This window comes from Melampsora larici-populina (genome assembly GCF_000204055.1).
Source record: "Melampsora larici-populina 98AG31 unplaced genomic scaffold MELLAscaffold_4, whole genome shotgun sequence".
NCBI classification, from domain to species: Eukaryota; Fungi; Basidiomycota; class Pucciniomycetes; order Pucciniales; family Melampsoraceae; genus Melampsora; species Melampsora laricis-populina.
In genome coordinates, this window is record NW_006768768.1 from 1,674,709 (window position 1) to 1,700,075 (window position 25,367).

At 40.7% G+C, this 25,367-nt stretch overlaps 4 protein-coding genes across 4 annotated transcripts; 2 read left to right on the forward strand and 2 right to left on the reverse strand.

Annotated features, from left to right (window-relative positions):
* Positions 1-8,525: 8,525 nt before the first annotated feature.
* MELLADRAFT_70914 (uncharacterized protein) lies at positions 8,526-10,567 on the forward strand (the record flags this gene model as incomplete). Its single annotated transcript, XM_007405524.1, has 6 exons — positions 8,526-8,641; positions 8,721-9,046; positions 9,149-9,428; positions 9,495-9,540; positions 9,945-10,216; positions 10,289-10,567. 5 exons carry the CDS (start codon positions 8,597-8,599, stop codon positions 10,025-10,027), a joined length of 780 nt encoding a protein of 259 aa, XP_007405586.1.
* A 3,229-nt stretch (positions 10,568-13,796) lies between these two features.
* On the reverse strand, positions 13,797-16,463 carry MELLADRAFT_92398 (uncharacterized protein; the record flags this gene model as incomplete). The annotated part of the gene is made up of 3 exons (XM_007405691.1): positions 13,797-15,698; positions 15,760-15,987; positions 16,044-16,463. The coding sequence occupies 3 exons, from the start codon at positions 16,461-16,463 to the stop codon at positions 13,797-13,799; spliced, it is 2,550 nt and encodes an 849-aa protein (XP_007405753.1).
* Positions 16,464-18,267: 1,804 nt separating this feature from the next.
* Positions 18,268-20,130, reverse strand: MELLADRAFT_115361 (uncharacterized protein; the record flags this gene model as incomplete). Its single annotated transcript, XM_007405690.1, has 3 exons — positions 18,268-19,110; positions 19,179-19,639; positions 19,704-20,130. 3 exons carry the CDS (start codon positions 19,882-19,884, stop codon positions 18,751-18,753), a joined length of 1,002 nt encoding a protein of 333 aa, XP_007405752.1.
* Positions 20,131-21,869: 1,739 nt separating this feature from the next.
* Positions 21,870-24,811, forward strand: MELLADRAFT_76773 (uncharacterized protein; the record flags this gene model as incomplete). The annotated part of the gene is made up of 8 exons (XM_007405525.1): positions 21,870-22,265; positions 22,345-23,007; positions 23,072-23,208; positions 23,293-23,425; positions 23,506-23,669; positions 23,735-23,896; positions 23,989-24,324; positions 24,411-24,811. 8 exons carry the CDS (start codon positions 21,915-21,917, stop codon positions 24,661-24,663), a joined length of 2,199 nt encoding a protein of 732 aa, XP_007405587.1.
* Between the last annotated feature and the right edge of the window lie 556 nt (positions 24,812-25,367).

The following is a 25,367-nucleotide window of genomic DNA, read 5'->3' on the forward strand; positions in this document are numbered from 1 at the left end:
CCTATTATGAACTATTTGGAGGACAATTCCAGCTTACCAATGCACCCAAAATCGAGCGTTTTGGACCGGAATTGAAAAAGTTATGAGTATTTTCAGAAATCAAAAGTTTCTCTAAACACTAATGAGCCAAATCTCAGTGCTTGTTACAGGTTGTAATTGGATGATTGTGAAGGTTTATTGTTAGTACACTTATCAATACGGACTGTAAAAATATGGAAAAATATGGAGAGTGAAGCTCTCACCGCAGGGAACAAGATGCATATTTTTATTCATTTTTTGCCCTTCTCCTGGCCTCTCAATATTTTTGTGTATCAATAATTTAATTTTCTGCCCAGAAAATATTATCTTTCTTGTAGTGTAAAAAACCCAGTGGGAAAAAGCCATACCCTCACTTCTTTCTCCTCGTCCTTTTGTATCTAACTTCAGCATCTGGATACTTTCTATTAAAATCATTCATTAATTGTTTTGCATTCTTGAGACCTTCTTCTGGTTCCCATGAATCATGTTCTTCACCATATCCCTTCCAGTTATTAATACTCTAATTTTCTTCCTCTTTTTCTCTTATCAAGTATTTCATTAATTTCAAATTCATCTTCATTATTCATAACTATTGGTGGTGGCGGCATTTTGTGATGTCCTGGTATCTTGCTTTCTTCGAATTTTCTTAATAGGTTGACGTGAAAAACAGGGTGTACCTTACTCATAGATTTAGGTAACACAATCTTGTAAGCATTTTTAGACACACGCGCTGAAATAACAAATGGTCCTACCCATCTATGGGCAAACTTAGCTGTGGGCCGTGTTGTTGATAGGTGCTTGTTGTTGAGCCAGACCTTGTCTCCTTTCTTCCAATTAGGCGTATCTCGAACTTTGCTATCATGTTGCATCTTCATTAATTCTTGAGTTAGGCCCATTGCATCTTTTAATTCACGTTGAACATTTTTGATTTGATCAATTCTTTGTTCCACCAGCGGTAAACATTGTTCACTGGACGGAACATCGGTGAAGTTGACATTGAATCCATAATTAGCTTTGAACGGGGACACGCCTATCGCCAAGTGTTCACTGTTGTTATACGAAAATTCAGCAAATGGTAATAACGTCAGCCAGTCATCTTGCTTGTATGCGGTGAAGTGCCTGATATATAATTCAACCGCTTTGTTCGTAATTTCTGATTGGCCATCTGTTTGGGGATGATACGCCGTTGAGGATTGGGTCTTGATGCCTAGTCTTCTGTGGAAATCTTTAGTGATACGTGATATAAAGATATTTCCTCGATCAGATGTTACCGTTCGTGGAGTGCCGTGCAACCTCCAAACTTCCTTGATCATTAAATCAGCAAGCTCTTCGGATTTCATGCTCTTCCTACATGCAACAAAGTGCGCCATCTTTGTGAGTCTGTCAACAACAGTTAGGATACTGTCATAACCTCCAGATTTGGGTAAGTCTGTGATTAGGTCGTAGCAAATGTCGAGCCATGGTCCTTCCGGGATAGGTAAAGGTTGGAGACTTCCAAATGGCTTTTTGGTCCTAGATTTTACGTGTTGACATGATCCACATCCGTCCACGTATTTGTTGATGAATGCTTTCATTGACGGCCAGTGATATGCGCGCTTTACCAGTGCTAACGTTCGCATTCTCCCCGGATGACCTGCTAATCTGCTATCGTGTCTAGAACGAAGGATGTGTAATTTCAAATCAGTGTCAGACGGAATAACAGCCTTGTTTTTGAAATATAAAATGCCATCAATAGTTTGATAGTCCTTGATATGCTTCGACATTGGCATTTCAGCACAAAGCCTAATCATCTCATTGATTTTCGGGTCGGACTTGCTCTTCATCTTTATAATTTGTAATATTTCTCTGTCGGTCATAAGCATTTGATTGTTATCTTCTTCTTCACTGTTGTTCTCTTCATCTTGTTCCAGCAATTCTTCTTCTTCAAACCATTTATCAATAATCTCTAATTCATCAATAAATGCATCAGCAGGCAAATTTTCGGGTTTTAGTAGCTGTCCAAATGTGAGCTTTGTTCCTTCAGCTGGGACTAAATCCGGTCTCCGAGATAACGCATCTGGCTTGGTGGATTGTCTACCTGGTCGAAATCTAATTTCAAAATCAAAGCTGCCAAGAATTTCGGCCCACCTTGCTTGCCGCCGTGTCAGTTCTTTGGTTGTCATCAAGGATTGTAAATTCTTATGATCACTATACACAATAACATTGAGGCGGTTTGGATTCCCCTCGAGATACTGTCGCCATTCTTTGAAAGATGCTACTACTGCCAATAATTCCTTGTCGAATATTTCATAGTTCCGCTCTGCCTGAATCAGAGATCTTGATAAGTATGCAATAGGATGTAGTTCATTGTCATCATCAGACACTTGAGAAAGTACCGCTCCTAGCGCATAGTCAGAGCAATCACATTCCAATACAAAAGCTTTGTATGGATCCGCAATTTTCAATACCGGGGCGGTGGTGAACGCAGTCTTGAGTGTTTCGAATGCTCTCTGACGTTGTTCATTCCATTCAAACGCAACATTCTTTTGTGACAGCTCGTGCAGTGGTCGTGCGATCTTTGAGAACTGATCAATGAATCTTCTGTAAAAATTTGCAAATCCCAAAAAGGTCTGTACTTCAGATAAATTTTTTGGGGTTGGCCAGTCTTTTACTGCTTTGACTTTGCTTTCATCCATCCTAATTTGATTCTTTGAGATGATTAATCCTAAATACGAAATTTCTTTCTTTGAGAATTTACATTTTTCAGGTTTTAACCATACATTTTGACGTCTTAATATTTCCAAAACTTCTTTCACGACCTCTTGATGATTAACTCCTGGACCGGTGTAGATTAATATGTCATCCTGATACGCAGCCACATTTCGGCCTATATGAGCTTTCAGTATATCTTGAATGAAGTACTGAAAAAATCCAGGCGCTCCCGTTGGTCCAAAGGGCATTGTTCGCGGTTCAAATTGGCCAGATTTACATATAAATGCTAGTTTTGCTTTGTCGCCTTCCCTGACCCTTAGATTATTATACCCATTCCTCATATCTAAACTCGTGAATTCATCTGCATTTAGTAGGCTATCTATTAGTTCCATTGTCAGTGGAAGGGGGTATTTGTTCTTTACAGTTACGGCATTGAGTCGTCTGTAATCGAAACAGGGTCGTAAATTTCCGTCTTTCTTGCCGGTAAATAAGACAGGAGCTGCCCAAGGAGAAGTTGTACGGCGAATTGTTCCATTTTTCAGTCCTTTTTCAAGCATCTCATTAAGCACTTCAGTTTCTTTCGGTGATAAAGGAATAACTTTTCCTGCTTGTGGCGATGCTCCAGGTATCAAATCAACTCTGAAATCATATGGGCGATGAGGTGGTAAAACGTCAGAATTGCTCTTTTCGAACATAGGTAAATAGTCGTGATAGCATTCGGGTACGAGTTCAGCCGCGTTCTTAGTAGGTGAGTCCTTCACTTGATCTGCTGCTATCTTCGCAGACAGGTTCCATGACGTTTTCATTACATCAATCATTGATTTTGTCGGTTGTTGTAAAGTTCGTAGTTGATCCATCACTTTGTTTTGACGATTTAGGCTTGAGTTGAGTCGTTGGATAGCATGCTGTGGTTGAAAAGAAAAACGCTTGCCAGCATGTTCATTCACATTTGAGATTGAAGAATGTTTACACGTACTCTGCGGGGGCTGTGACGAACTCAACTTGAATTCAACCCCCTTGTCATGGTGCCTAGCTTGCCTCGTAGGATCCCGTCTTTCGTGGTCCTCCAAGGGGTTTTTCGGCACCAACAAAGCTGCCTTACGGTCAGCTGCAGTTTCATTTCGTTTCTCTTGTTCCGGCAGTTGAATGTGTTCGTTCGAATTCGTGTGTGTTAAGTTTTCTACATGATGTAATGGCTTGCTAGCTGCTTCTTTTTCGTCATTTGAATAATTAGAAATATACGCACATTGCGGGGGTGTTAATGAGTTTTCAGGCTCCACCCCCTCGTCAAGATTCCTAGCATGCCTCATAGGCTTCTCCTTGTGGTTCCTCGAGGCTTTGTCCGGTCTTGACGAAGTTGATTCTACAACTGCAATGAGTGAATGATTTTCCTTGAGTTGACCGTTTTTCCAATCAATCTTTTCAAAATTTTGTCGTATCCAAGGCATTCCAAGAATTATGTCGTACTTGTCGCGCAATTCAGTGATTATGAAGGTGGTTGGTGTTGATTCAATGGAGTTGACACAGAGGTCAACAGTATGGGTGATTCTTGACTCGTGACCACTAAAACCAGTTACACTTCTGGTTTGAGGTAATGGGTCCATCTTGAACTTGTTGGCAGAGACAAACCGGTGGCTCATTGCTTCATGTGTAGCACCGCTGTCTACTAAGGCTCTTGCAACAATGGGGGTGGCACTCTTAACTTTGAAAATAGTAACAAAATCAATGATTCGCGTATCTTTTATTTCAAGTGAATTTAAGCTACTACAATCTTCAGTTAAGTAATTACCGCTCGAGTGTGGCACCACTAGCACTCCCGAGCGCCTCCATTTTTTGAGGCTTCAGCTCTTCCATCGTCCTTCTCTTCTTCCTTGACACCATCCACTTCAGCAACTTTACTTTTGAATTTCCCATAACCTCCATATCCTCCTCTACCTCTCCAACCTCCTCTACCTCCACGTCTTTTTCTAGTTGGACAGTCTCTAATAAAATGATCATCTTTACCACAACTATAACACATTCCCATTGCTCCTCTCTTGTTATACTCCTCATTTGATATGTTAACACGATAAGCCGAACAATCCATTGCATCTGGATCAGTAATAGTGGTTGAGGTTGAAGTTGTGTTGGTCGAAACAATTGGGTGGTGCGTGTTGGAGTCTCTTTTATTAATTTCATTATCAAGTTTAATAGCTAACTTTGCCATTTCTTCAACTTCCTTGAATTTGTCCCGTACCATATGCACCGTGATTTCTTTCTTTAATCCTTGCTTAAATTGAGATAGTAATACATTCTCAGGCCATTTAACTATCAACGCTAATTCCGAAAACTTAATCCAATAATCTACCACTGCCTTTGTTTGAGTTAACGCCCTCATTTCTTTTTCTGCTTTAGCCAATCTTTCAGAGTCAAAGAACGTCGCTTTAAATGATTCAATGAATTTTTTCCAAGTAACTTGTTTCATTTTATCTTGGTCGAGTAGTTGATCGGTAAAATTTTGGCTCCAAATACTGGCTTTCCCATCAAGGTAAGATAACGCGAACGCAACTTGAGCTTGTTCGTTCACAAATGCAGCAGCATTCATTTGCATATATAAGCAGACCTGATTAACATAAACTTCGGCTTTCTGTCCTTTAGTACCATCATATTTATTCGGAGTGGCGATCTTAGGAGGCTTTATTTGACTAATCGTTTGCGGAACAGAGGTCTGAGCGATCGGGGCGGAGCTGTGAGGTAGTTGAGTGGAGGTAGTGCGGGTTGTTTCAAATTGACGTAGTCGTTGTTCTGCTTCGTCACTTCTTCTCTCAGCTTCTTCTCGTTTCTGCGATTCTTCAGCTAAGCTTGCTTTGACCTCTAAGAATTGAGTGTTTAATTCTCTCATTTGCCGTAAAATCTCGGCCATAGAGGGCTGTTCGTGTTCTGGATTCATTGCGGTCTCTTCTGTCTCGTAGAATTCTTTTTCCGATGACTCCGAGTCCGTTGAGTTAGAGGGAAGCTTAAAGTTTGGCGTTTTGGAAGGATGCAGTGGTGTTCGAGATTATGCGGGGTATAAGTTATCTTCTTTAAATGTTACTTCTGTGGTAATACTGAGTAATCAACTTTCTTCTAACTTTGCTTGCGGAGTGCAGATTAAGTTTATACTTTAATTTAACTTTATTAACTTTGAAAATCTTTCTTCTTAACTTCTTTTAACTTTCTTCTTAATCGTTCGTTTTGATTTCTTCTTACTTTTGGTGATTCTTCTCTTGGATCTCTTTTGATGAGACTTAGCAATATGTTGTAGCTTCGAGAGGGAGATGCAAGAGAAGCTTTAAGGGTGGTCTCGTGAATATAGTAGCACTACAAGAAACATAACATTTTCTGGGCAGAAAATTAAATTATTTGTATACAAAAATCTGGAAAGGTCAGAAACAGAGCAAAAAATATGAAAAAATGTGCATTCTGTTCCTTGTTACACTGCAAAGATAATATATTTTTCCATGGTGAAAAATGATTGAAACCAGCAATTGCAATGGCATGCTCCATATTGGTCCAAAAAATCTGAAAAAATCAGGTAAGTAAAATTGTGTGATGTTCTTTCTGGTGGGAGATTTTGGCGGATACAGAAAAATTCTAGCACTCCGTCTGTTAATTTCCCAGATTTTTCGGCAAGATAGACAGAGATGCAGAACTTGCGCACTCATTTAAGCCTCCAAAATTAACAAGAACAAGCCAGAAAAAAAATCATAAGTGAAGGACAGCATTCCCTTTGTTGAACGTTTTTTTCGGGATCTTGCTGGCTCAGTATGTATACCATCACATGTGTATTGTTACAACTATATATATTATGCTGACATATGTACAAGGCTCCAAAATCACCCAGAAAAAATTTTGCAACACAACAAAGGTTGTGCCATTATGTGGAAAAAAATTCAGGATAATCCGTCCACATTTGATACATTGGTGACCCAAAATACATTTACAATTTATTTGGCAAACAGAGAACAACTTTTGGTGTTATACCTTGCATATATCCAAGACAAAGGCACCAAAAAATATGAAAAAATCACCAAACATCACAAAGGGCATTTTTGATCTGTTCTGATTTTTCCGGATTTTTTGAACTGCTGTGAGCTTCCAAAAACCAGAAAAAGTATCAGGAATTGCTTGCCGAGTTACTTCTGAGTAAAACACTCTAAGCAAGTTGAAAAAAACGTTCAAGGACAAACAGCATTGTATCTCTCTGCAATCTGTTTTCCAAGAATTTTGGGCTAAAACTGGGCCCTAAATTTTAGAAACAATTTTTCATCAATCATTTTAAAATAAATGCAATCATTTTTCACCATGGAAAAATATATTATCTTTGCAGTGTTAAAAAGCCTGTCTGAAATTATAAGTTTCATTAACTTTTTTGAATGGGTAATCAACACTTCAGAAGATTCTGATCTTCACAAGCAAGCCAAAGTTTTGAAAGACTGTGTTTTGAAAGACTGGTTGCATAGATTTTAGGCAGGATAAGATTGCATATAATTAGGGGGGCTCAAGTCAAGATTTTCAAGGTGTTTACTTGAAAAATTGGGGAAATCTTTTTACAGTACCATTCCCCTGTAGACGTATTTCCTGTTTTGTAAAACAAGATAGTAAGCAGTGGGCAACAGAAATCAACAGCTTCTTAAGAAACCATCAATCCATACCCTGGTTTCTTTTGGGGGGGTTTGCTACTTATTGTATCAGTCTTGACAATGATGCCTTTCTTTTCTTTTTCACTTGTATGTCTAGGTTTCCTTGTTTGATAGACATTTGAGTTTTCTTATCACTGTAAGTTTGTGCACATTTTCTTCTCCTACAAATTTGGGATGTTATCAAAGAAATTCTGAATTCATAAAATTTATACAAAAATTTATGAATTTGGGATTTCTTTTTTATGGTCAAAGCTGCAAAATTGCTCGATGACCTGAGCCCCCCTCTATTATGCACAAACACTGAGCCTCAAGTCTTAATGGCCTAGCCTTTGATTTGTAGAATGAATAATTCTTTGTATATTGACATTTATGCATAATTTCATGTGTTTTAACCTATCCCTTAACTACCTGACTTTGGGTGATTTGTGGAATTGCATAGCCTGGGTGTTCCCCCTAAATATGCAATTGTGCAGGTTTGACTGTAGCTCACAAGTGTGCCTTTTCTGAATTCACCAAGGCATAAAACATAATGGTAGAGGAATTGTGAGAAGTCTGTTTGGTGCAATTGGTGTCATTGCCAACACCTTTTGGCTGAAGGCTCTAACACACCATTGAATTTCAACACTCAAACAGATGTTATATGATGTTTAATTAGTCAACAATACCTTGAGTCTGGGAAAAAGATTAAACAAGGTCTGAGATGCAAGAACACCATGAATTTCTCATTCCAAGATACTGGCTGTGTGGGGCAAAAATGATTGGACACCGTCAAGGGGACACTGTGCACATGAAGTTTTTTTGCACTACATATGCAAAATCATTCCAGTTGATGTCAGAAATTATCTCAGGTAATGTCAAATATATGATTAAAAATGCTACATTATGCAGCAAAAAGGGTGAGCCCTTTCGACCAAACATCAAGTGCAACATTCAGTTCTAGACTCGGCGTGCACTTTGAGAGTGACCGGGGCGGTTTTGTCAATTGACCACCATGGCTCGGTCGAGATGCCCGGTAACGCCCGTGGCCCGATCCAGCCCTCCTGGTTTTGACTGTGACTGTCACTTGGTTTCCATCTCGATTAGTTTCGAATCCCACGAGTCTTCCAGCTATAGTGGCTCTCAAACCTGCCCCGGTTTTCAAAAAACCCAGTTGACCCAGTTTACTATTTACTCTATCGAATCATCCCAAACATTCTTCCTGAAATCGAATTCAGAGTTTAAGCGATATGGATGCTAAAGAACTCGAAACTTACGAATATCAACTCAGTCAGGTTCGTTTGTCTCATCTCTTATCATCTTCCATTCCAAAAGCTAAAATCCAAGATGTTTTCTCGATTTTGATACATTTAGGTCAATCTCGCTTTAGAAAAAGATTCATCCAATGCCGAATTTCTAAGTCTGAAAGAAGAACTTGTCAATTTGATTAGCTTGACAAAAGATTTCTTAGCTGCTCAATCAAGTTCAAAGAATACAAATCAATCGAACGATGACGCTAAAGCTTCTCAAACAGATCCTTCATCTAATCCATCTAACAAGAATGGTACTCAAGCCAAATCAACAAAGGAAAAGGCTAAACCTTCTGCATCCGCTACTTCAAACGTTCTTTTAAATCCTGGTGACACTTGCATGGCCAAGTACGCTGGTGATGGCAAATACTATCCAGCCAAAATCACAACGTCAGTTTCTTTTCATTACTGTTCTCGTTTTCTAATGTATGCTGATAACGTTTTTCGCATCGAACACAACATCCTTCATTTTGTACTTTCCCTCTGATCCAGGATCGGTGGGTCGTCAGATACCCGAATCTATACGGTTGTCTTTAAGGGGTATGATACCACTGAATTGGTAACGGCATCCGAAATCAAACCTGTGACGGATCCTAAGAAACGATCCTTAGTAGAAAATGAACAAGAGTCAGACAAAGATCGTAAAAGGAAGAAAAACGAAAAGAAGACTGAAAGTAAAGCGGCCAAAGCAGCGGAACAGATGGAAAAACAAAAGTCTTGGCAAAGTTTTGCAAAGAAGAGTGTTAAGAAAGGTGTACATATTCCTGGAATCGTGAGTGTCTTTTCAACTATCTTTTAGATGGTTTTAATTCTAATGTTGTTGATGTTTGTCTCACAGGTAGGTGAATCGATGTTTGCCTCACCTGATAATCCGTTTGGAAAGGGTATGTGGTCTTTACCTTTATAGATTTTGCCTGGTTCTCGCTTCTATTAAATTCAGATATGATCAATTGAACCCACATATCAACAATACTTCATACGCTCTTGGATTATTTCTTGGCAGAAGCAGCAGCAGCAGCGAGGCTACTATCTATAATGTTTCTTGTGGGGTGTTCCTCTTCTCTTCTCTTGGAGACTAAGATGCTTTGCTGAGCTATTTCTTTCTACATGCGCTCTCAAAGCTCAATTGGCTTGCGGCTTGCACACGAAGCCTCTCACTTTTTGATATCGAACAGTCTGGTTATCACTTGCACTACCCATGATTTCGACCATATATCATTCATTGCCATTGTTTTTGTGAAGCAAATTGACTGATCATGATTCCTTGTTTACTATTCTCGTTCTCTAGTTGGTGTCGTTGGATCCGGTAAGGGTATGACACAGTATGGCACGAAACAACGACATAAATTCAACGGGAACGGTGCCGAGTGAAGATCCGTTCAACTACCACAATTGGGCATCAACAGGCACGATTGAACCGGTTCAAATGTGCCGGTTGCCAGTCCCTCGTGGTCACACTATTCAAGTCGAGACTCAAAGTCACGATGCTCAGCTAATGGATCCTCTTTTGTGTGGGACCGCGCTCTACCAAAACAAATCCTCTCCAGTTTCTCCTATATGGTTTGTATGCTTAGTCTTTCCCAATGTTAACACTATCTTCTTCTTTTTACATTGACCATCCTATGGCCTTAGATGCAATACTACTTCTTTGGTATAGGCCATCAAGTCTCTCTTCAATCAAAAAATCCTTTAAACAAACAGGAGGGCTGGTTTCATCTATCAGCTATTTATGAGTATGATACATCAAGATCTACAAGCTCTTTATATTGCAAAAAATAGGAATGGTGAAAAAACTTTTGAGGATGAGTCTTGTTTCTTTTCCTTTCTTTTACAATTATCCTATTATCTTTCATGAACTTATTGTAGATCACAATTTGAATTGAAGTCTTTTGACACATTTAGCTGCTATCTACTTATCTTTTCCATGTATGCTGATTGTTGACATGAAATTTTGAGAGTGAGATGGATTGAATCTGATTTGCGTTTTGGGTATTTATGGTCTTATAAACTCAATCAGACTTATGAGCTATTGAACTCAACTTTCTTTTTGTGAGCGTTTCATTGCGTCTGATCACTAACGTCAGGTAGGACCAAAGAGAATGCAGACTTAATTCTTGGCTTGAAGAAGCTGCAGAAGCTTGACGACATCAAGGTTTTCAAAGTCTTCACTAACGTAGACTTGGTGAGGCTAATCTGGTAATGTAAAACAAAGTACATTTGGTAACAGGCTTTGGGACCAACGGGTCCTTCAAGTCCAAATCCCTAAAAGTATTACAATTGTTCACTTCATTTACCTGAGATAGATTCAATCTATTCCTCTATTCACATTCCGTTAGAGTCATCTTTGGCTCGTAAAGGGACTTGACGCCTCCGAGTGGGACTCGCCTTCTGACTAGGGTCACTTTAGACTTGCTCGTGGAACACAGGGCCTATGTCGAAATGACTATGTAAATAAAAGTCCAGTCTCCCAATTTCATCACTTCTATGTACAAAATAATGGCTTGCAACGAAAAAGGAAGTGGTCACACTAGGAAGAAAACTTAGTCACATGACTACAAATAATCTGTCAAACACATCTCACTGTAGATATCCAACAGAGTCAAGTTCAACATGTGGCTATGTTGGATCATGACACGCTCTCCCTTGAGTCTCGTTGTGACCTCCCATGAATTGACTGTGCGAGCCTTTCTTACTCCCACCCAGACCACAAAACCTCTCAATTCGCAACACGTTATAACAATCTATTTATTTTTTATCTTACCAAATTCAAGTCTCCCGATGGCCTTCCTAAAGGCATTTGTTTTTGCGGCTTTGATGGGTGGGTAAACTACGTGTAACGACTCTCGCCCCTATCCTGCGTCTTAGTAGACCCACTAATGCCTTCATTCATGGGTACAACCGTGATTTCTACTGCTTTTATCCCAGTCTCACACGATGCCATGTAAGTACATAAATCGCAGGTCCTTTTTTCACTGAATCCAATTGCTGAATAACAGTAGCCAACGGGTCACAGGTATCATCTATTGTGCCATCCGACAAATACTTTGCAAGTGTAGTCTGTCCAAGTAAACCCAAGGAAATATCGTCAAGACTTACGGATAGATGAAACTGACACGCTAAAAGACGCTAGGCATAAACTTTGTATAAATTATCATGTCCTAAAACCAAACAACACCCTACGGGGTGGCTAGCGGTCCACAATAATAGTACAATATAAAAAACAAAACAAAAACTACTCATAAGCTAAAGAAAGATAAAAAATCACAATAAAAAACAGTTAAACAACTATTTTATGATGTACATTCTAGAATTAAGTGTCAAACATATGTTTACCTGTATAACACAACAAACATTAGGAATAAAAAAGTAAAATGAAAAAGTTTTTTATATTGTTTTCTTAGAGAACACTACTTTTTCGAACTAAATATGAAATTAATTTTACCCAAATAATCTCCCAGGGCGGGAAGGGTGGGATTTTTTCAAAAAATACTTGCTGTTGAAGATTGTAGTTTGACGATATAATGAGGAAAAAGGAAACTTGATAAAAAGTGGTCAACGAGTAATGGATGGAATTTCGATGGTAAACAGGAATGATGTCATTTTTCCAAAGGTAAAATAGCCATTCAAACCCGGACCCGACAATTACTAAACATCCAAAACTCGAAGTCCCTATTTCCCGATATTCCAATCAGTAAATAAGCAAGTTACCTACACCTAGAAATATCGTCAAGACTTACGGATAGATGAAACTGACACGCTAAAAGACGCTAGGCATAAACTTTGTATAAATTATCATGTCCTAAAACCAAACAACACCCTCTCCGACCCGCCTATTATAAAAGCGTATTTAAAGAGTGGTGAAGAAGGGAGGAGTAGAAAAAATTTAAAACAAAGAGCCAGAATCAATGTCAGTTCAAGAATCCGAAAAAGCTCAATAACAAAAAATTTCAAAAAAAAGATGTAACGTAGAAATATGCTCTTCTTGTTAAAAGAAATGAACAAAAATTTCTATTCAGACGTAACTAAGATTAAAAAATCTTTTCACTAAAAAATGCCAAAGAAAACTTCCTTAAGAAGAAATCTAAGAGACATGGCAGACAAACTGCATTACACACTTGAAAAGGTTCAAATGAAAACTCACATCAAATAAAAATAACTGAAGCACCGACATGCGCAGGCTGACCAATCACGTGATTTTGTGAGTCTGGCAATCTTAACGCAACATGTCCACGAACGTAGATACGAAAGGCCTCTGAAGACCATCTTCCTGCAGACTGAATAAACTCCATAGAAGCACCTGACTGTGCTAAAGCAGTTGCACCACCAGACCTAAGAGAATGCCCCGAAAAAGACTTGTCGAACAGAGAATGAAAACGTGATAAAAACCAAGATCTTGACGGAATGGAACCATTCGAAGTTAAAAACAATTCTGATTTTGATAAAAATAATAGATCTCGAGAGCGTAAATATGATTTCATTCGAATAATTGGACATGCAGATGAATTCTCAAAAAATTGAATGATCACTGAAACCCCCGTGAACCCAGAGTCGCATTTCGAATAAGGAAGAATGTATTTAAGGAACTTTCCACAGACTGAAAATTTTAGAGAACAACGGCGGATAATTTTCTTCTCATTAAATAACCTTTTCAAATCTGGAATAGTAAGTTCGCCCAAACGGTGTAAACCACCAAAGCCTATGCTTAGCAAAACTAGAAACAAACGGTTGTCATGAGAAACACCTAAACTTGAAACAGCATGTTCAATCTGATTAATTGTAAGAGGTTCTTTTCGATGAACTGGCTTCGATAAAGTTTTTAAACATCCTTTCAAAGTCTTGTTCACTAATTTGTTCTTCGTTTCGCATCTTACTTTTGGATATTTGAGATTAAAAACGAAGTAGATTCCAGTTAAATAGATTCGAACTGATCTAGGGGAAATTTTTCTGCAAGTATATGAAACGTATTCACAAAGAGTATCACAATTAGGATTAAAAAGATATCCGAATTGCAAACAAAAACGATAAAAACTTCTAAAAGCAGATTTGTACTTTTGATAAGTTGAGATATTAATGATAGCCTTCTGATCTTGTTTGACTAATAATTTGATGTGATTAACTGAAGATAGTGTCGATGGTTTTATCAAAGGTCCCGACGCCATGATAAAGCCGGGTTATTAAAATGTTCTAAGTTTATTTCGATACCACCTGCTCCTAGAACAGGATCGATTTTAAGAAGAGAAATAGACGAAGGATAAAATTCTCTTTTCACAGCGTCTGTTAACGAATGAGATAAAAGATCTGCGCAGGTATTTGTCAATCCAGCAATATGAGCGACCTTTACTTCCACTTGACAATCAACCATCCGTTGAACAATGTAACGAAAAAGAGGACGAATGAGTTGGTTAGGACGGTGTGAATTAAAAAGATGAAAAACGTTTTTGTTATCAGTTTGCACATAAATCCTTCTTGATCCTGCGTTGATTCCTAAATCAATGGCCGCCAAAACAGCTAACAACTCTGCCCAAAAGATATGACGAGAAGGTAGTGGTAACTTGTGATAATAAGCTTTCCTTGAACCAGGCTCCCACACTCCAATACCCGTTGGACATGCGTCGACATAGAATAACGAATCAGCTTGAAGAGCAGACCAAGTTGAGGATTTCAGGACCAAAACTCCGTTGCATGATTCAAAATAATCAATTAACCACCAAAGATCGCCCTGATTTTCCTTATTAAGATGAATAGAGAGAAACCGTTCCGTCTTTCCACCCGTCTTTTCATAAAGACTTTGCAATGCAAATCTACCTAAGGGCATTGAGTTAAAGCCCCAAGATATCCAGCCCTGCATGGATTGCCAATCTCTAAGCGAATGACTTGGAGTAGACACAAACTTTTTGATCAAATCTATCATTAATAGCTTCTTGTCCGCTTCTAAATACACACTCATCTTCTTAGAATCTACGATGTGACCAATAATCTCTAAGACCGAACCGTGAACTTGCTTTTTCCAAACCCAAGGTACCCCCAAGATGTCAAAAACCATGAGTAATTTAGCTTGGGGACCTGGAATCCTGTGATCCTTAAACGTGATCCAATCGTCGGCAGCCGCAGCGGACCAAACGTCGTCCATCATACAGTTAAGAGACTTGATATGAAAAATTTCTTCCGCTATCCAAAGGACAAGCGAGAAAACTCCACACCAGATGTGTGGAGAGGCTGAAGATCCAAAAGTGAGGTTGTGATCGATTCTGAATTTCTTTTTGATGCGTAGAACTTGTCGAATTTGGTATTGAAGATGAGCTGGAAGAGTCCTAAAAGCACCTTCCACGTTGGATTTGAAAATCGTAACGTCCCCGTGTTTTTTCTTCAACTCGATTAAGAAAGGCATCCACAATTGAAGTGAGTCGTACGAAACTTTGATTTTGTCTTTATCAATTAAATCATTTGGAGACGGTTTGCCAAAACTCATATTCGAACAAACTCTCATCTTGTCCGAATCTTTCTTTGAAGTCATCAACAGAGGAATGACTTTCATACCAGGTAACAACGTCAAAAATTCTTCGGAATAGCGACCTTTGGCAATTTCCTCCTCACATTGTTTTTCCAAAAGCTCTTGGTTTTCGAAACAAGTTTTGTGATTCGGAATGTCCACAATTTCTGACGACGGAAGACGAGATGAAGGCCAAAATCCTTCCCTAAGACCTTTTATTGCCGACTTCACAAACGGTTGATTAGGATGGAACTTCAGTAATTGTTCCATCTTATCAATATTAAAAGGTGTTTGAATTGTAAATAAATAATGAAACCGTTTCAAAGCAAATGCCGCATCTTCATCTTCTTCTAAAGAAGGAGCGTCCGGAAACGGTTCCGCAGTTAAACTAGATTCGATGGCTGCTGAGAAGCCAAGAGGGTTCATACCATCCCATTGATACCCCCTAAGATACCTCTCTGAAGTATATTCTTCAGGAGTGATTGCATCCGCGGTGTTTTGCACCACATCCCCGGACATTCTGTAAAATACTTTTTGGTCAGCCACAACTCTCTCAAAGACACATCAAAAACACCAGAGAAAACGAAGAAAAGTAAGAAGGAAAAATACCAACACAAAGGTGTAGCCTACTGCAATCCGCATCTGAGAACGAACAGTTCTCAGGAGAATTGTATGCAAAACAGTACTGTTCCGCATGCTTGACTCCCTTCGCGCTAGTAATCCCCAAACCATTCTTATGCTTAAACTCAGGTGTGTAATGAGCTCCAGGAGTAGCCGGTTTTGACGTTGAAGGACCTGCCTGAAGAGCTCCTTTTCTACGAGAAGGAGCTTGGACAGCAGGCTACTCCAAAAAGTAAGTCACACATCCAAAGAAATATATCAATAAAGATTACTTACTCGTGAAAACAAAGAAGAAGCAACCGGATTGACAAAAGGCTGATTATAACGAGCGAAAGAAGAAGGAGCCACCAGATTGCTAGAACGTTGATCGTATGCACTACCAAAAAATTGCGTCTTAAGGACGTCGAAATCTTTATGGTTCCAATCTGCAAAGCAAACATATCTTCGATCGGCCACTTGATTCCTAAACGCTGCGTTGTAATCCGCAATGTTTCTCCAATTTGCTCTAATGCCACCAGACCAGAACTGAGATTTAATATATTTAGAATACTCTGAAATAAATTTTCCACAGTCCGGAAAGGCCATCTTCGTAGCTTTCTTGAATATTCTGAAGTAATGCTCCCACTCTGCCAAATCATCGTTTTCTTGAGTAAGAAATTTTGACACTTCAAGACCTTTCTCTTTTCCCGACGCCATAAAAGTCGCGTCTCCCTTCTTCTTGTTAAGAAGCTCTCCTTTGATCCTCCGAAGATCAATGTATTTTCCCAGAAGTAGTTCTTTTCATAGAACTTCAGGAAAATAAGCCGGCTTTCCATTTCGATTGAAACCTCTAACGGCAGCCACAATGCTAGACTCATATCCTTTGACGTCAGCAGCAAAAAGACGGGCCCCCGGAGTAAACTCGATTTCATCTTCAGTGGTTTCCACCTTCTTCGTAATGAAGGCAAATTTTTTGTTGTCCTTTTCAGATTTCTAAGTTGAATCAGATGAATTAGAAGAACTTTTTTCACGACGACGGCGAGAACGTTTCTTCCCCTCAGATTTTCCTTGATTGTCGAGAAGCAAGTTGATTCGATTTTGAGCTTCCACATTTTTTCTTGGATAGGACAGCCATCCTGTCTTTGACTGAAAGCACACCTGACTGAGACGGCGGACGATCTCCAGAAGATCCTTGGATTTGATCACCAGAGTTCGTAGGATGCTGAACTCCAGAGTTCCCATGCTCAGCCGGTGAAGCATGTCTTGAAAGGTCGGGAGGATAAACCGGGTTCGTTGGAGGAGCAAAGATATATAATCTATCTTGGTCTGATCTTGGAGTAGACGTGGGTCTATCTCCTTGGTTCGCGAAAAACCGGTCTTTTAGCAGCACTGTCCTTTCTAACCAAGTCATATGCAAATTCCGACCAGTGTCTGTACCAGTTTTTTGAAGAGTAAGGCAGGATCTTCGCAAACTGGTTTCTAAGCTCCAACATTGACGTATTGTTCGATCCATCTGATGAGAGATATGATTCTCGAAGCTCATCAATCTTGGCCGCAACAGTAGCAGCTTCGTCATAAAGGACATCATCACTTGACATAATCTATATCGGTCAACGATGGAACCTCCGCAACAAATCTCCAAAAAACTACGGTCAACAGCTCCAAAAAATACCACTAAATGTCTAGAACTTTGATAACTTTTTTCTGCTAATGATACTTTTTAGAAAAACCTTCTCTTTTTCAAAAAATACTTGCTGTTGAAGATTGTAGTTTGACGATATAATGAGGAAAAAGGAAACTTGATAAAAAGTGGTCAACGAGTAATGGATGGAATTTCGATGGTAAACAGGAATGATGTCATTTTTCCAAAGGTAAAATAGCCATTCAAACCCGGACCCGACAATTACTAAACATCCAAAACTCGAAGTCCCTATTTCCCGATATTCCAATCAGTAAATAAGCAAGTTACCTACACCTATAAAATTTGCAAAATGGCCCTTAAGAACAGGAGCTTGATATATTGTAAAAGTTGTAGGATAGATCTGGACAGATGCTCCGGTTTAATGGCCGAACAAATGCTTCAGTGGTCTCATTATTGACGAGTCGTTTGAAAAATGCTCCGGTTGGATGATCTATACCTCAAGGAGATTTGGGAAGACGGGTATTTGTGTGGTAACATGGGTTCCCACGCCGCAAGGTCTCCATGGCGCAACTGGTTAGCGCGTCTGACTGTTACTTGCAACGCGATCAGGAGGTTGGCAGTTCAATCCTGCCTGGGGACGAACTTTTTTTGAGGTTAACAGCTCTTTTCAAACAGCTGGCGATGAACCACCTTTAGAAGCTTTAGAGGCGTCGATGCTTTTGTCGTGCTCATCAGGGAAGTGCGTGGCCGGGAGAAGACTTGGGTCGTGTTGTAGCTGGGTCCGGTAAATTGCGCAACTTTCACAGTTTCTTGACAGGCTCTTTCATTCGCCATCTGGATGGATCTCATTGGGAGAGGTCTCGAAGGCTTGTGTGATTCTTTTTTGGTGACAACGCACGATTAATCAGTATCATAGAAATGTCAATAGTCTGTTTCAGCATCGAGTTGAAAATTGCAAAGGAGGATACAACTCATATGATAGATACTTAGAGAGGTCAAACAAGTTTATATACAGGCCATTGATAATGGAAACAACAAAAACGATGGAGATAGATCAAAATCCTATGAAATGTGCTAGCAGTAACAACCTTTAAGTCCCTTCAATCCTAATATCGTTTTGCAAAACTTTATTTACGTTTCCCTAATTGATTCTGCTATCACCCAAAATGAAAAAAATCGAAACCCATTTGAAGTAATAAAAATAAAGATAACCATGAACCCCAGAAGTGAATCAAGAGAATGACGAGAGAAAACCATCGAAACAAGATAAAGGCCAGAGAGAGTGTGAGAAGATGGAGTAGAAGACAAGAGCAGACGCTAGATACGAGAACAAGAACCCAATATATTTCCAAGCGGAAAATCCTATGCGGCCGATGCCCTCAAATTACCATACCAAGACTTTGCCCGAGTGATCACAGTGGCAGTGGAATTGGCCGCTTCGACAAGTTTGGTCTTCTTGCGTTCGACCATGGGAACGAAGTTGGTGTCTGGAGCAAGTTCTATTTGGATAGCGATGGGGCTTGACTCTGGAGTGTGGATCTGGTCGACACCCTCGGACGAAGATGTACGTGAAGTGGCGCATGAAGTGAGTGATGGGATGTTGCGGTCCATATTCGTAACTCGCTCCACTGAAGAAGCAGGTAAGAAGGGAGCGCAGATCAAGATGAGGTCCTTTTCATCCACTCGGAGCTCGTGGTCGAGAAGCATTAACAGCTCTTGTTCCTGTGGTGATGAAGAATATAACAAGTGAATAAAAAGGCCTGTAAAATCTCTGAAGGATGAACACGTACCATGAGGTTGACTTCGTTCAAAGTAAAAAGACCACTCCATTTGACCCAGTGAACGTTGCGGGGGCAGCAGTCGTTACAGTATTTAGCTGCGGCGATTAGGCATGCTAAGAAAAGACGGTGATAGGTGCATTGCATGCCTTTTGCAGCCTTGGCACCTTTGAGTCGCTGGCGAAGTCTGTCAAGGTAGACAAGTGTCATAAGAAGGGTAGGAGCTTGGGCGTTAGAGCGTGCAGCGGTTAGCTTGATGAAGGTGGCCAGAGATGGGACATTTGATTTGTTGGTTTCGTTAGTAGGTTCTGTACTGGTGGATTCTGATGATAGCGCGTCAGGTGCGGCTTCTTTCAATTTACGTGACAAGGAGCGTCGAAAGCTAGATTTGATGGGGGTAGTGGGTGGTGTAGGCAATTGCGCTGGGTCAGATGGTGTGGCAACCACTGCCAAAGTGCGCTCGGCCACGTATGCTAAGATATAAAAGAACAGACGTTAGTGAAAGGGTTTTCGAAAGGTGATTTTCAAAAGACGTACAAATCAACTCGTCATTCAACGGTGCCTTCAAAAGGCTGAGCAGAACAGGGTCGTGCATATACCGCGGAATGAGTGACGCGGGATGTCTTCGCTGCATGCTGGCTGGAATGATAGAAGATGACGGCGCAGAATCGGAGCCGGCCGACGCGACAGGTGCAAAAGTTGATTGTGTAGAGCTCATCTTGTGATAGTCTTTGCTTTAAAGGCACAATAAGTTTAACAGTCACACACGAGGAGTAGAGAGGGTAAATAAGCAAAAGGATTGAACAGGTTTAGATCACGATACGAGAGAACGATGATGCGAAAAGATTGAAGTTAACGAGTTGCTAGAGGGGTTGATATGGCTGAGTAGTGCAAGCAAGGTTTTGAAGTTTTTGTGCAATGGCAGAAGAGTGTTAGTGTGACAGATGTTATGACTAAGTTTAATGTAGGAGCCGGCTCGAGGGAAAAAGAGAAAGCCGAAAAGGACAACGAACGGACGGCTATTTGTAGGTGTGAGAATCGATGATTGGAAGAGATGGCCAGGATCTGCTTTGAGGCCAATAGAAGCGCGATTTGCCCTCAATCGCAATTTGGACCCGCGAGTCGCTGATGTCCGTGTGCTGGTTTGCTTGTGAGGGCGCGTTGAGGAAGCAGGGACGTGAGGAAAGGCACTGCCCCAGAGTAAATGAGATGGCTGCAATGGGTGTGGCGGGTAGAGTCGAGATGTTGAGTGTGCGTTCTAGCCAGGGTGTAATCAAGAGTTCAGGCGTTTTAGCGCGGGTCTACAGTCCATAAATGGATCCGCTTGAGGGCATTTGCTGGGCTCCCTGAAGAGGTCTGAGCTGGGACCGTTATTGTTTCGCGAACGAGATGGAAAGATGGCTTTGATTGCAATCCTGACCGACCCGAAAAATGATGACGTTCTTATTGTTTGGTGAATCCGCTATGTTGGAAACGCGAGGAAATAATCAATGGTGAATATTTATCGAGATTGGCAATGGTGGGCAGGGGTAGGGGAAGCAAGCCAACCATTGGTTGTATGTATGTCAAGAGATGTCAAGTCTTTCCATATCTAGTGTGCATTGGCCAGTAATGCTCGAGACCAGATACCTTCTTGACATGGAAGACCGGGCTTGACCATCCATCATCGAGATACCTAACTGGCGCATAAGGCAAAATTCAGAAAGACGCTTCACTTTCATTTGAGGCAAACTGACCATGCCACTTTACTCGTGAAGTTTGCGGTCTCAACCACAAGACTGCCTCTCGTGGTTCCAGCCTTAGCCTTCCACGGACAAACCTGATCAGTGAGGCGAGATTGCATAACTACTTGTTTCGATCGCAAGCATATTTCTGGCACATCCATGACTGCCTAGTGTCCTGTCATGACGCGCGCCGCATCTGAGCTCTGATTCGATAAGAAGCATATTTCATATTAGCATAGGATTTGGTGTGACATCACCATGCTTATAAAGGGAACTCACTGTAACAAGTTTTGTTGTGGACCACTCCACGAATCCTTCGATGTAATAATGAATGAATGAAAAGTTCAGATACCTGATTTCTTCATTGAAAGGTCTCTAAAATCAAATCCGGCGCAAAGTCCCACATTTTCCTCATGTGCTCATCATCGGCAAATGTAAAAGCTGAAGCTTGCGTGGGTCTGTGTGGTTCATAGAAGCTTTGTTAGGGCCTGTTTACTGCTGCTGACTGATGCTGACTGATTGTGAATGGTTGGACGCGTTCTCAACTTCTCACCTCTCAAGATGATGTACAAATTAGTTTGATCAAGTCTATGCCGTTGATACCCGCTCGTGTGCTCGATAGTGTGCTTTTGCTGTTTCCCCACCCTTTGAGATCTTGGCTTGATTCTCAAGAGCGAGAGATTTAAATAGTCGATGCAAAGTACACACCACAGCGTTCACGGTTTGCAGACTTTGTTAAGTTTAGGTTTGCATGCCTTTCCATGCCTGTTGCGCTCAAGAAAAGCTCCTTGACTTTGGGCATCGGACGGCCTCAAATGACAAACATGGAGTCATTCTCCCAGGGGTCTTCTGCAATTACTGGGCCTGGAAAGACTTGCACATGAGATATCTTTCTCGAAATTGTTTCCGAAATACCCTTCGACTCGGCTATATAACAGGAGATAAGCCCTTCAGTAGTTGTTGCATTTTACCTCTTTTTACTTGTGATAAGTCCATACACTATAGTGAATCAATCGTATCCAACATGGAAAGTTCTCCGTCATACTTTGAAAAAATAAGGGCCGAATTTCCCGAATTCAAACGACCAGATCTGAACTTGAAGACCTACAATCCTAGCTCACTTGCTGAGTTTCATCCGCTTAACAATCCCAATTGTCCATTTGGTGTCTTGGCCGGATCAGAAGGGCACTCGTTACCACAAGATGTCGTTACTTGGAATGAGGTGGGAAGTGCAATGGTCAGCGCAGCGTCCAGCCTTTTGAAAGTTATCGACTACTTTCCAACTTCGCGTCCACCCGTCATTGGCTTGATCGCATCCAAAGACCCGCTGGTGTATTATACAATGCTTCTCTCAATCATCAGATTAGGCGCAATTGTAAGTCAAAGGTCTGGTACTTTCTGGGGTAGATTGGACTTTCCTCGTATCTGACAAAATTCTTTCAATCTCAACTCAGCCTCTATTGATTTCACCTAGAAACTCAGTTGTCGGAATTGCACATTTGATTCGAGCAAGCGGCTGCAAGCACGTATATGTAGAATTTTGCCCCGACAGAACACCTTCAGAATCTCCTAACATGTCAGTTTCAGAAAAGCTCAGCCGAGAACAGATGGATGAAGTCCTTAAAGAGTTATCGGATTTCAATCCAATTACATTACTTGAAATTCCTTCAGCTTTTGCTCTTTTCCCTCGATTGGCTGATGGTATATCTTATAAATTCAACCATAACTTGTCCGACGAACTCAAGGCCGTTCCAAAGTTTGAACACACCGAATTTGATCCTGTCCTGTTCTTCCATTCCTCCGGCACTACCGGGCTGCCAAAACTTGTTCCTATCAACCGAATTACGTTTCGTGGTTCCCTAATATCGCCTGATTATGGTGAATTTGCTTGGACGGGAGAATTGGTCTCGGCAATGGCCCTTCCGCCGTACCATGCATTGGGAGTTCATGTATCCTTCGTTCTAAGCCTTTCACGAGGCGTTGTAGGTGCATTCTTCCGTCCCGAGCTTGACCAGTATGGGCGTTGTACAGTGCGAACACCAAACCCAGTGACGATCATGCAGGGCATGCGTCTCTTAGGTTGTACAATCGTGGTACTAAGCCCGCTTACTATCAGTGTAAGAATTGATACTCAACTCATTCTTACCCCATTATACTAATGACTTTTGGACTATACTATAGGAATATGCTCATGAAGCGTCAAGTCTCATGTTTCTGCAAGGAGTCAAACGACTGTGTTTTGGCGGAGCCCCCTTGTCGATCGAAGTTGGAAATCTGCTTTATCAAAAAGGCGTTAAGATGTCTTCAATCTTTGGACTGTAAGTTTTGTTTTGTTCACTTGGAGACACTCTCTCGGATCCCACCCTCAAAACCTTTGATTCCGATATCCGCGACTTCAGTAGCGAAGCGGGCGTAGTGTCCGTATGTCTTCCTGATCCTTGCTATGGTCCAAACTGGGAATACTTTGGACTATCCTCACAAATGAAGGCGCAACTTGTTGAACAAGAGGATGGTTTGTATGAGTTGGTGATTATCGTAAGTCACGGAACAACTCTGAATCACAAAGATTGAGAATGAAATGAACTCGGATCACACCTATGTGTTGTTACCTGTAGGCATCGGATCATCACAGGTGTTCTTTGGGTTTCGAACAAGAATTTGGGCCGCAGGTATACCATACATCGGATCTATTGGAGAAGCATCCAAGACTCCCGTTATATCGCCATATGGGCAGGCTTGATGATCAGATTACACTCGTCAACTCCGAGAAAACAAACCCGTAAGTGCTCATGTTTGCCTTTCTGACATAGAGAACCAAAGCTAAAGTTTGTCATCTGTACTCAGTATCCCATTAGAAACCATTATAGCAGCCGATCCAGCGGTAGAGGGCGCTTTGCTATTTGGGCGCGGTAAACCGCAGGTCGGTGTGATTATTGAACCACAGCAAGACCATGTTATCGATACTCAAGACCCCTTGGCTGTTGAGCGTTACATCGACTTGATCTGGTATGAATCACTCTCGCTGAACATTAAAATTTTGTCTAAAGGTTGTAGGGACTTCACTTATGATAGCTTTCGAACCTTGTCGAAACATACAGGCCTTCCATCGAAGCAGCGAATAAGGTTGCATCAGCGCATAGTAGGTTAACAAGAAACTTGCTTCTCATCACTGATCCAAGAATTAAACCATTACCCAAGACATCAAAATCAGCGGTAGCACGTAAGCCGACCTTACAGCTGTTGGCTGCAGAGATTGATGCGATTTATGAGAGAAATCCCATAGAGGATCATTCAGCTTCCTACGTCCCTCTGACGGACCCTTCAGGTCAAATCTCAGAAGCTTCAATACACTCAATTATTGCAAAGATCTTGAAAAGTGTCATGGGCAGAGATATCAAAGAAGAAGAAGATATATTTCTTCAAGGATGTGATAGGTCAGTAAGATTATATTTCTCGAAGTTTTGTTTTTCTTTCAAGGGTCCATTTTTCTAAAAAGTGAATTCTATTGGATTTCTTTTAGTGTTCACGTCGCTTCAATTCGATCAAAGCTTATCAGTTTGATCAAGAAAGGTACCCAGAAATCAATCACTGTACCGACTAATTTAGTTTATCATCATCCAACTATCTCTCAACTGTCCAAATGGCTTACAACAGTGTTATCTGAGAGCAATCTGCAAAATGCCACAGATCACCTAGCTCCTATTAAGCTTATGATTGATAGATATTCACCTAAGCCTGTGCTTTTTACTTTGAACAATTCGATAACTGTTTAACGTGCACCATCTTACGAATATCTGCATCCTTATCAACCTCACTCCCATTGTAATCTTCTTTGTCTCCATTTCTGTCATCAATCAATATCTGTCAAGCTGTTTGACTTCTTTCTTGGATCAATCAACATTTATATGAATTTATTACTTCAGTTGTGAAGTGACAAGCCAAGAGGCTCAACACAATTGACAACAGTCACTTTTCTTGTGATGACTCACTCTACCATTGAGCTCTAAAGCGCCACTTGTTTCACGTCGGTCAAAATCGCAAGATTGACATGTCCCCCAAAAAGCCCTGCTGAACAAGTGCCGACCCAAGATGACGTCCCGTGGCAATCTTCCATCTCATGGTAGATTTTCATGTTTGCTTGATGGATTTTTTAAGGACTTTTTCAAAGACTTGAGAGAGAGAAAAGGTAAAATAACAGTGATGTCATTGATATGTCTATGAGAGTCTCATAAAAATCAAGCTCACAAACATCAAAAACCCATATGGAAAAACCTGTCCAAACCCATTTGGATTTCAAGATTTCCCTGCAAAAACCCAAAACTCAAATGGGTTGGAACAAATTTTTCATATGGGGTTTTCATACAGGTTTCTAATGTTTGTGTACCCTCAGTGACTGGGTTCCCAGAGCCTGCGGAGGTAGCAGAAGTCTATTTAGAGAGAGCACCATGTAATCCATTCTACTATTCATGAGAGAGGT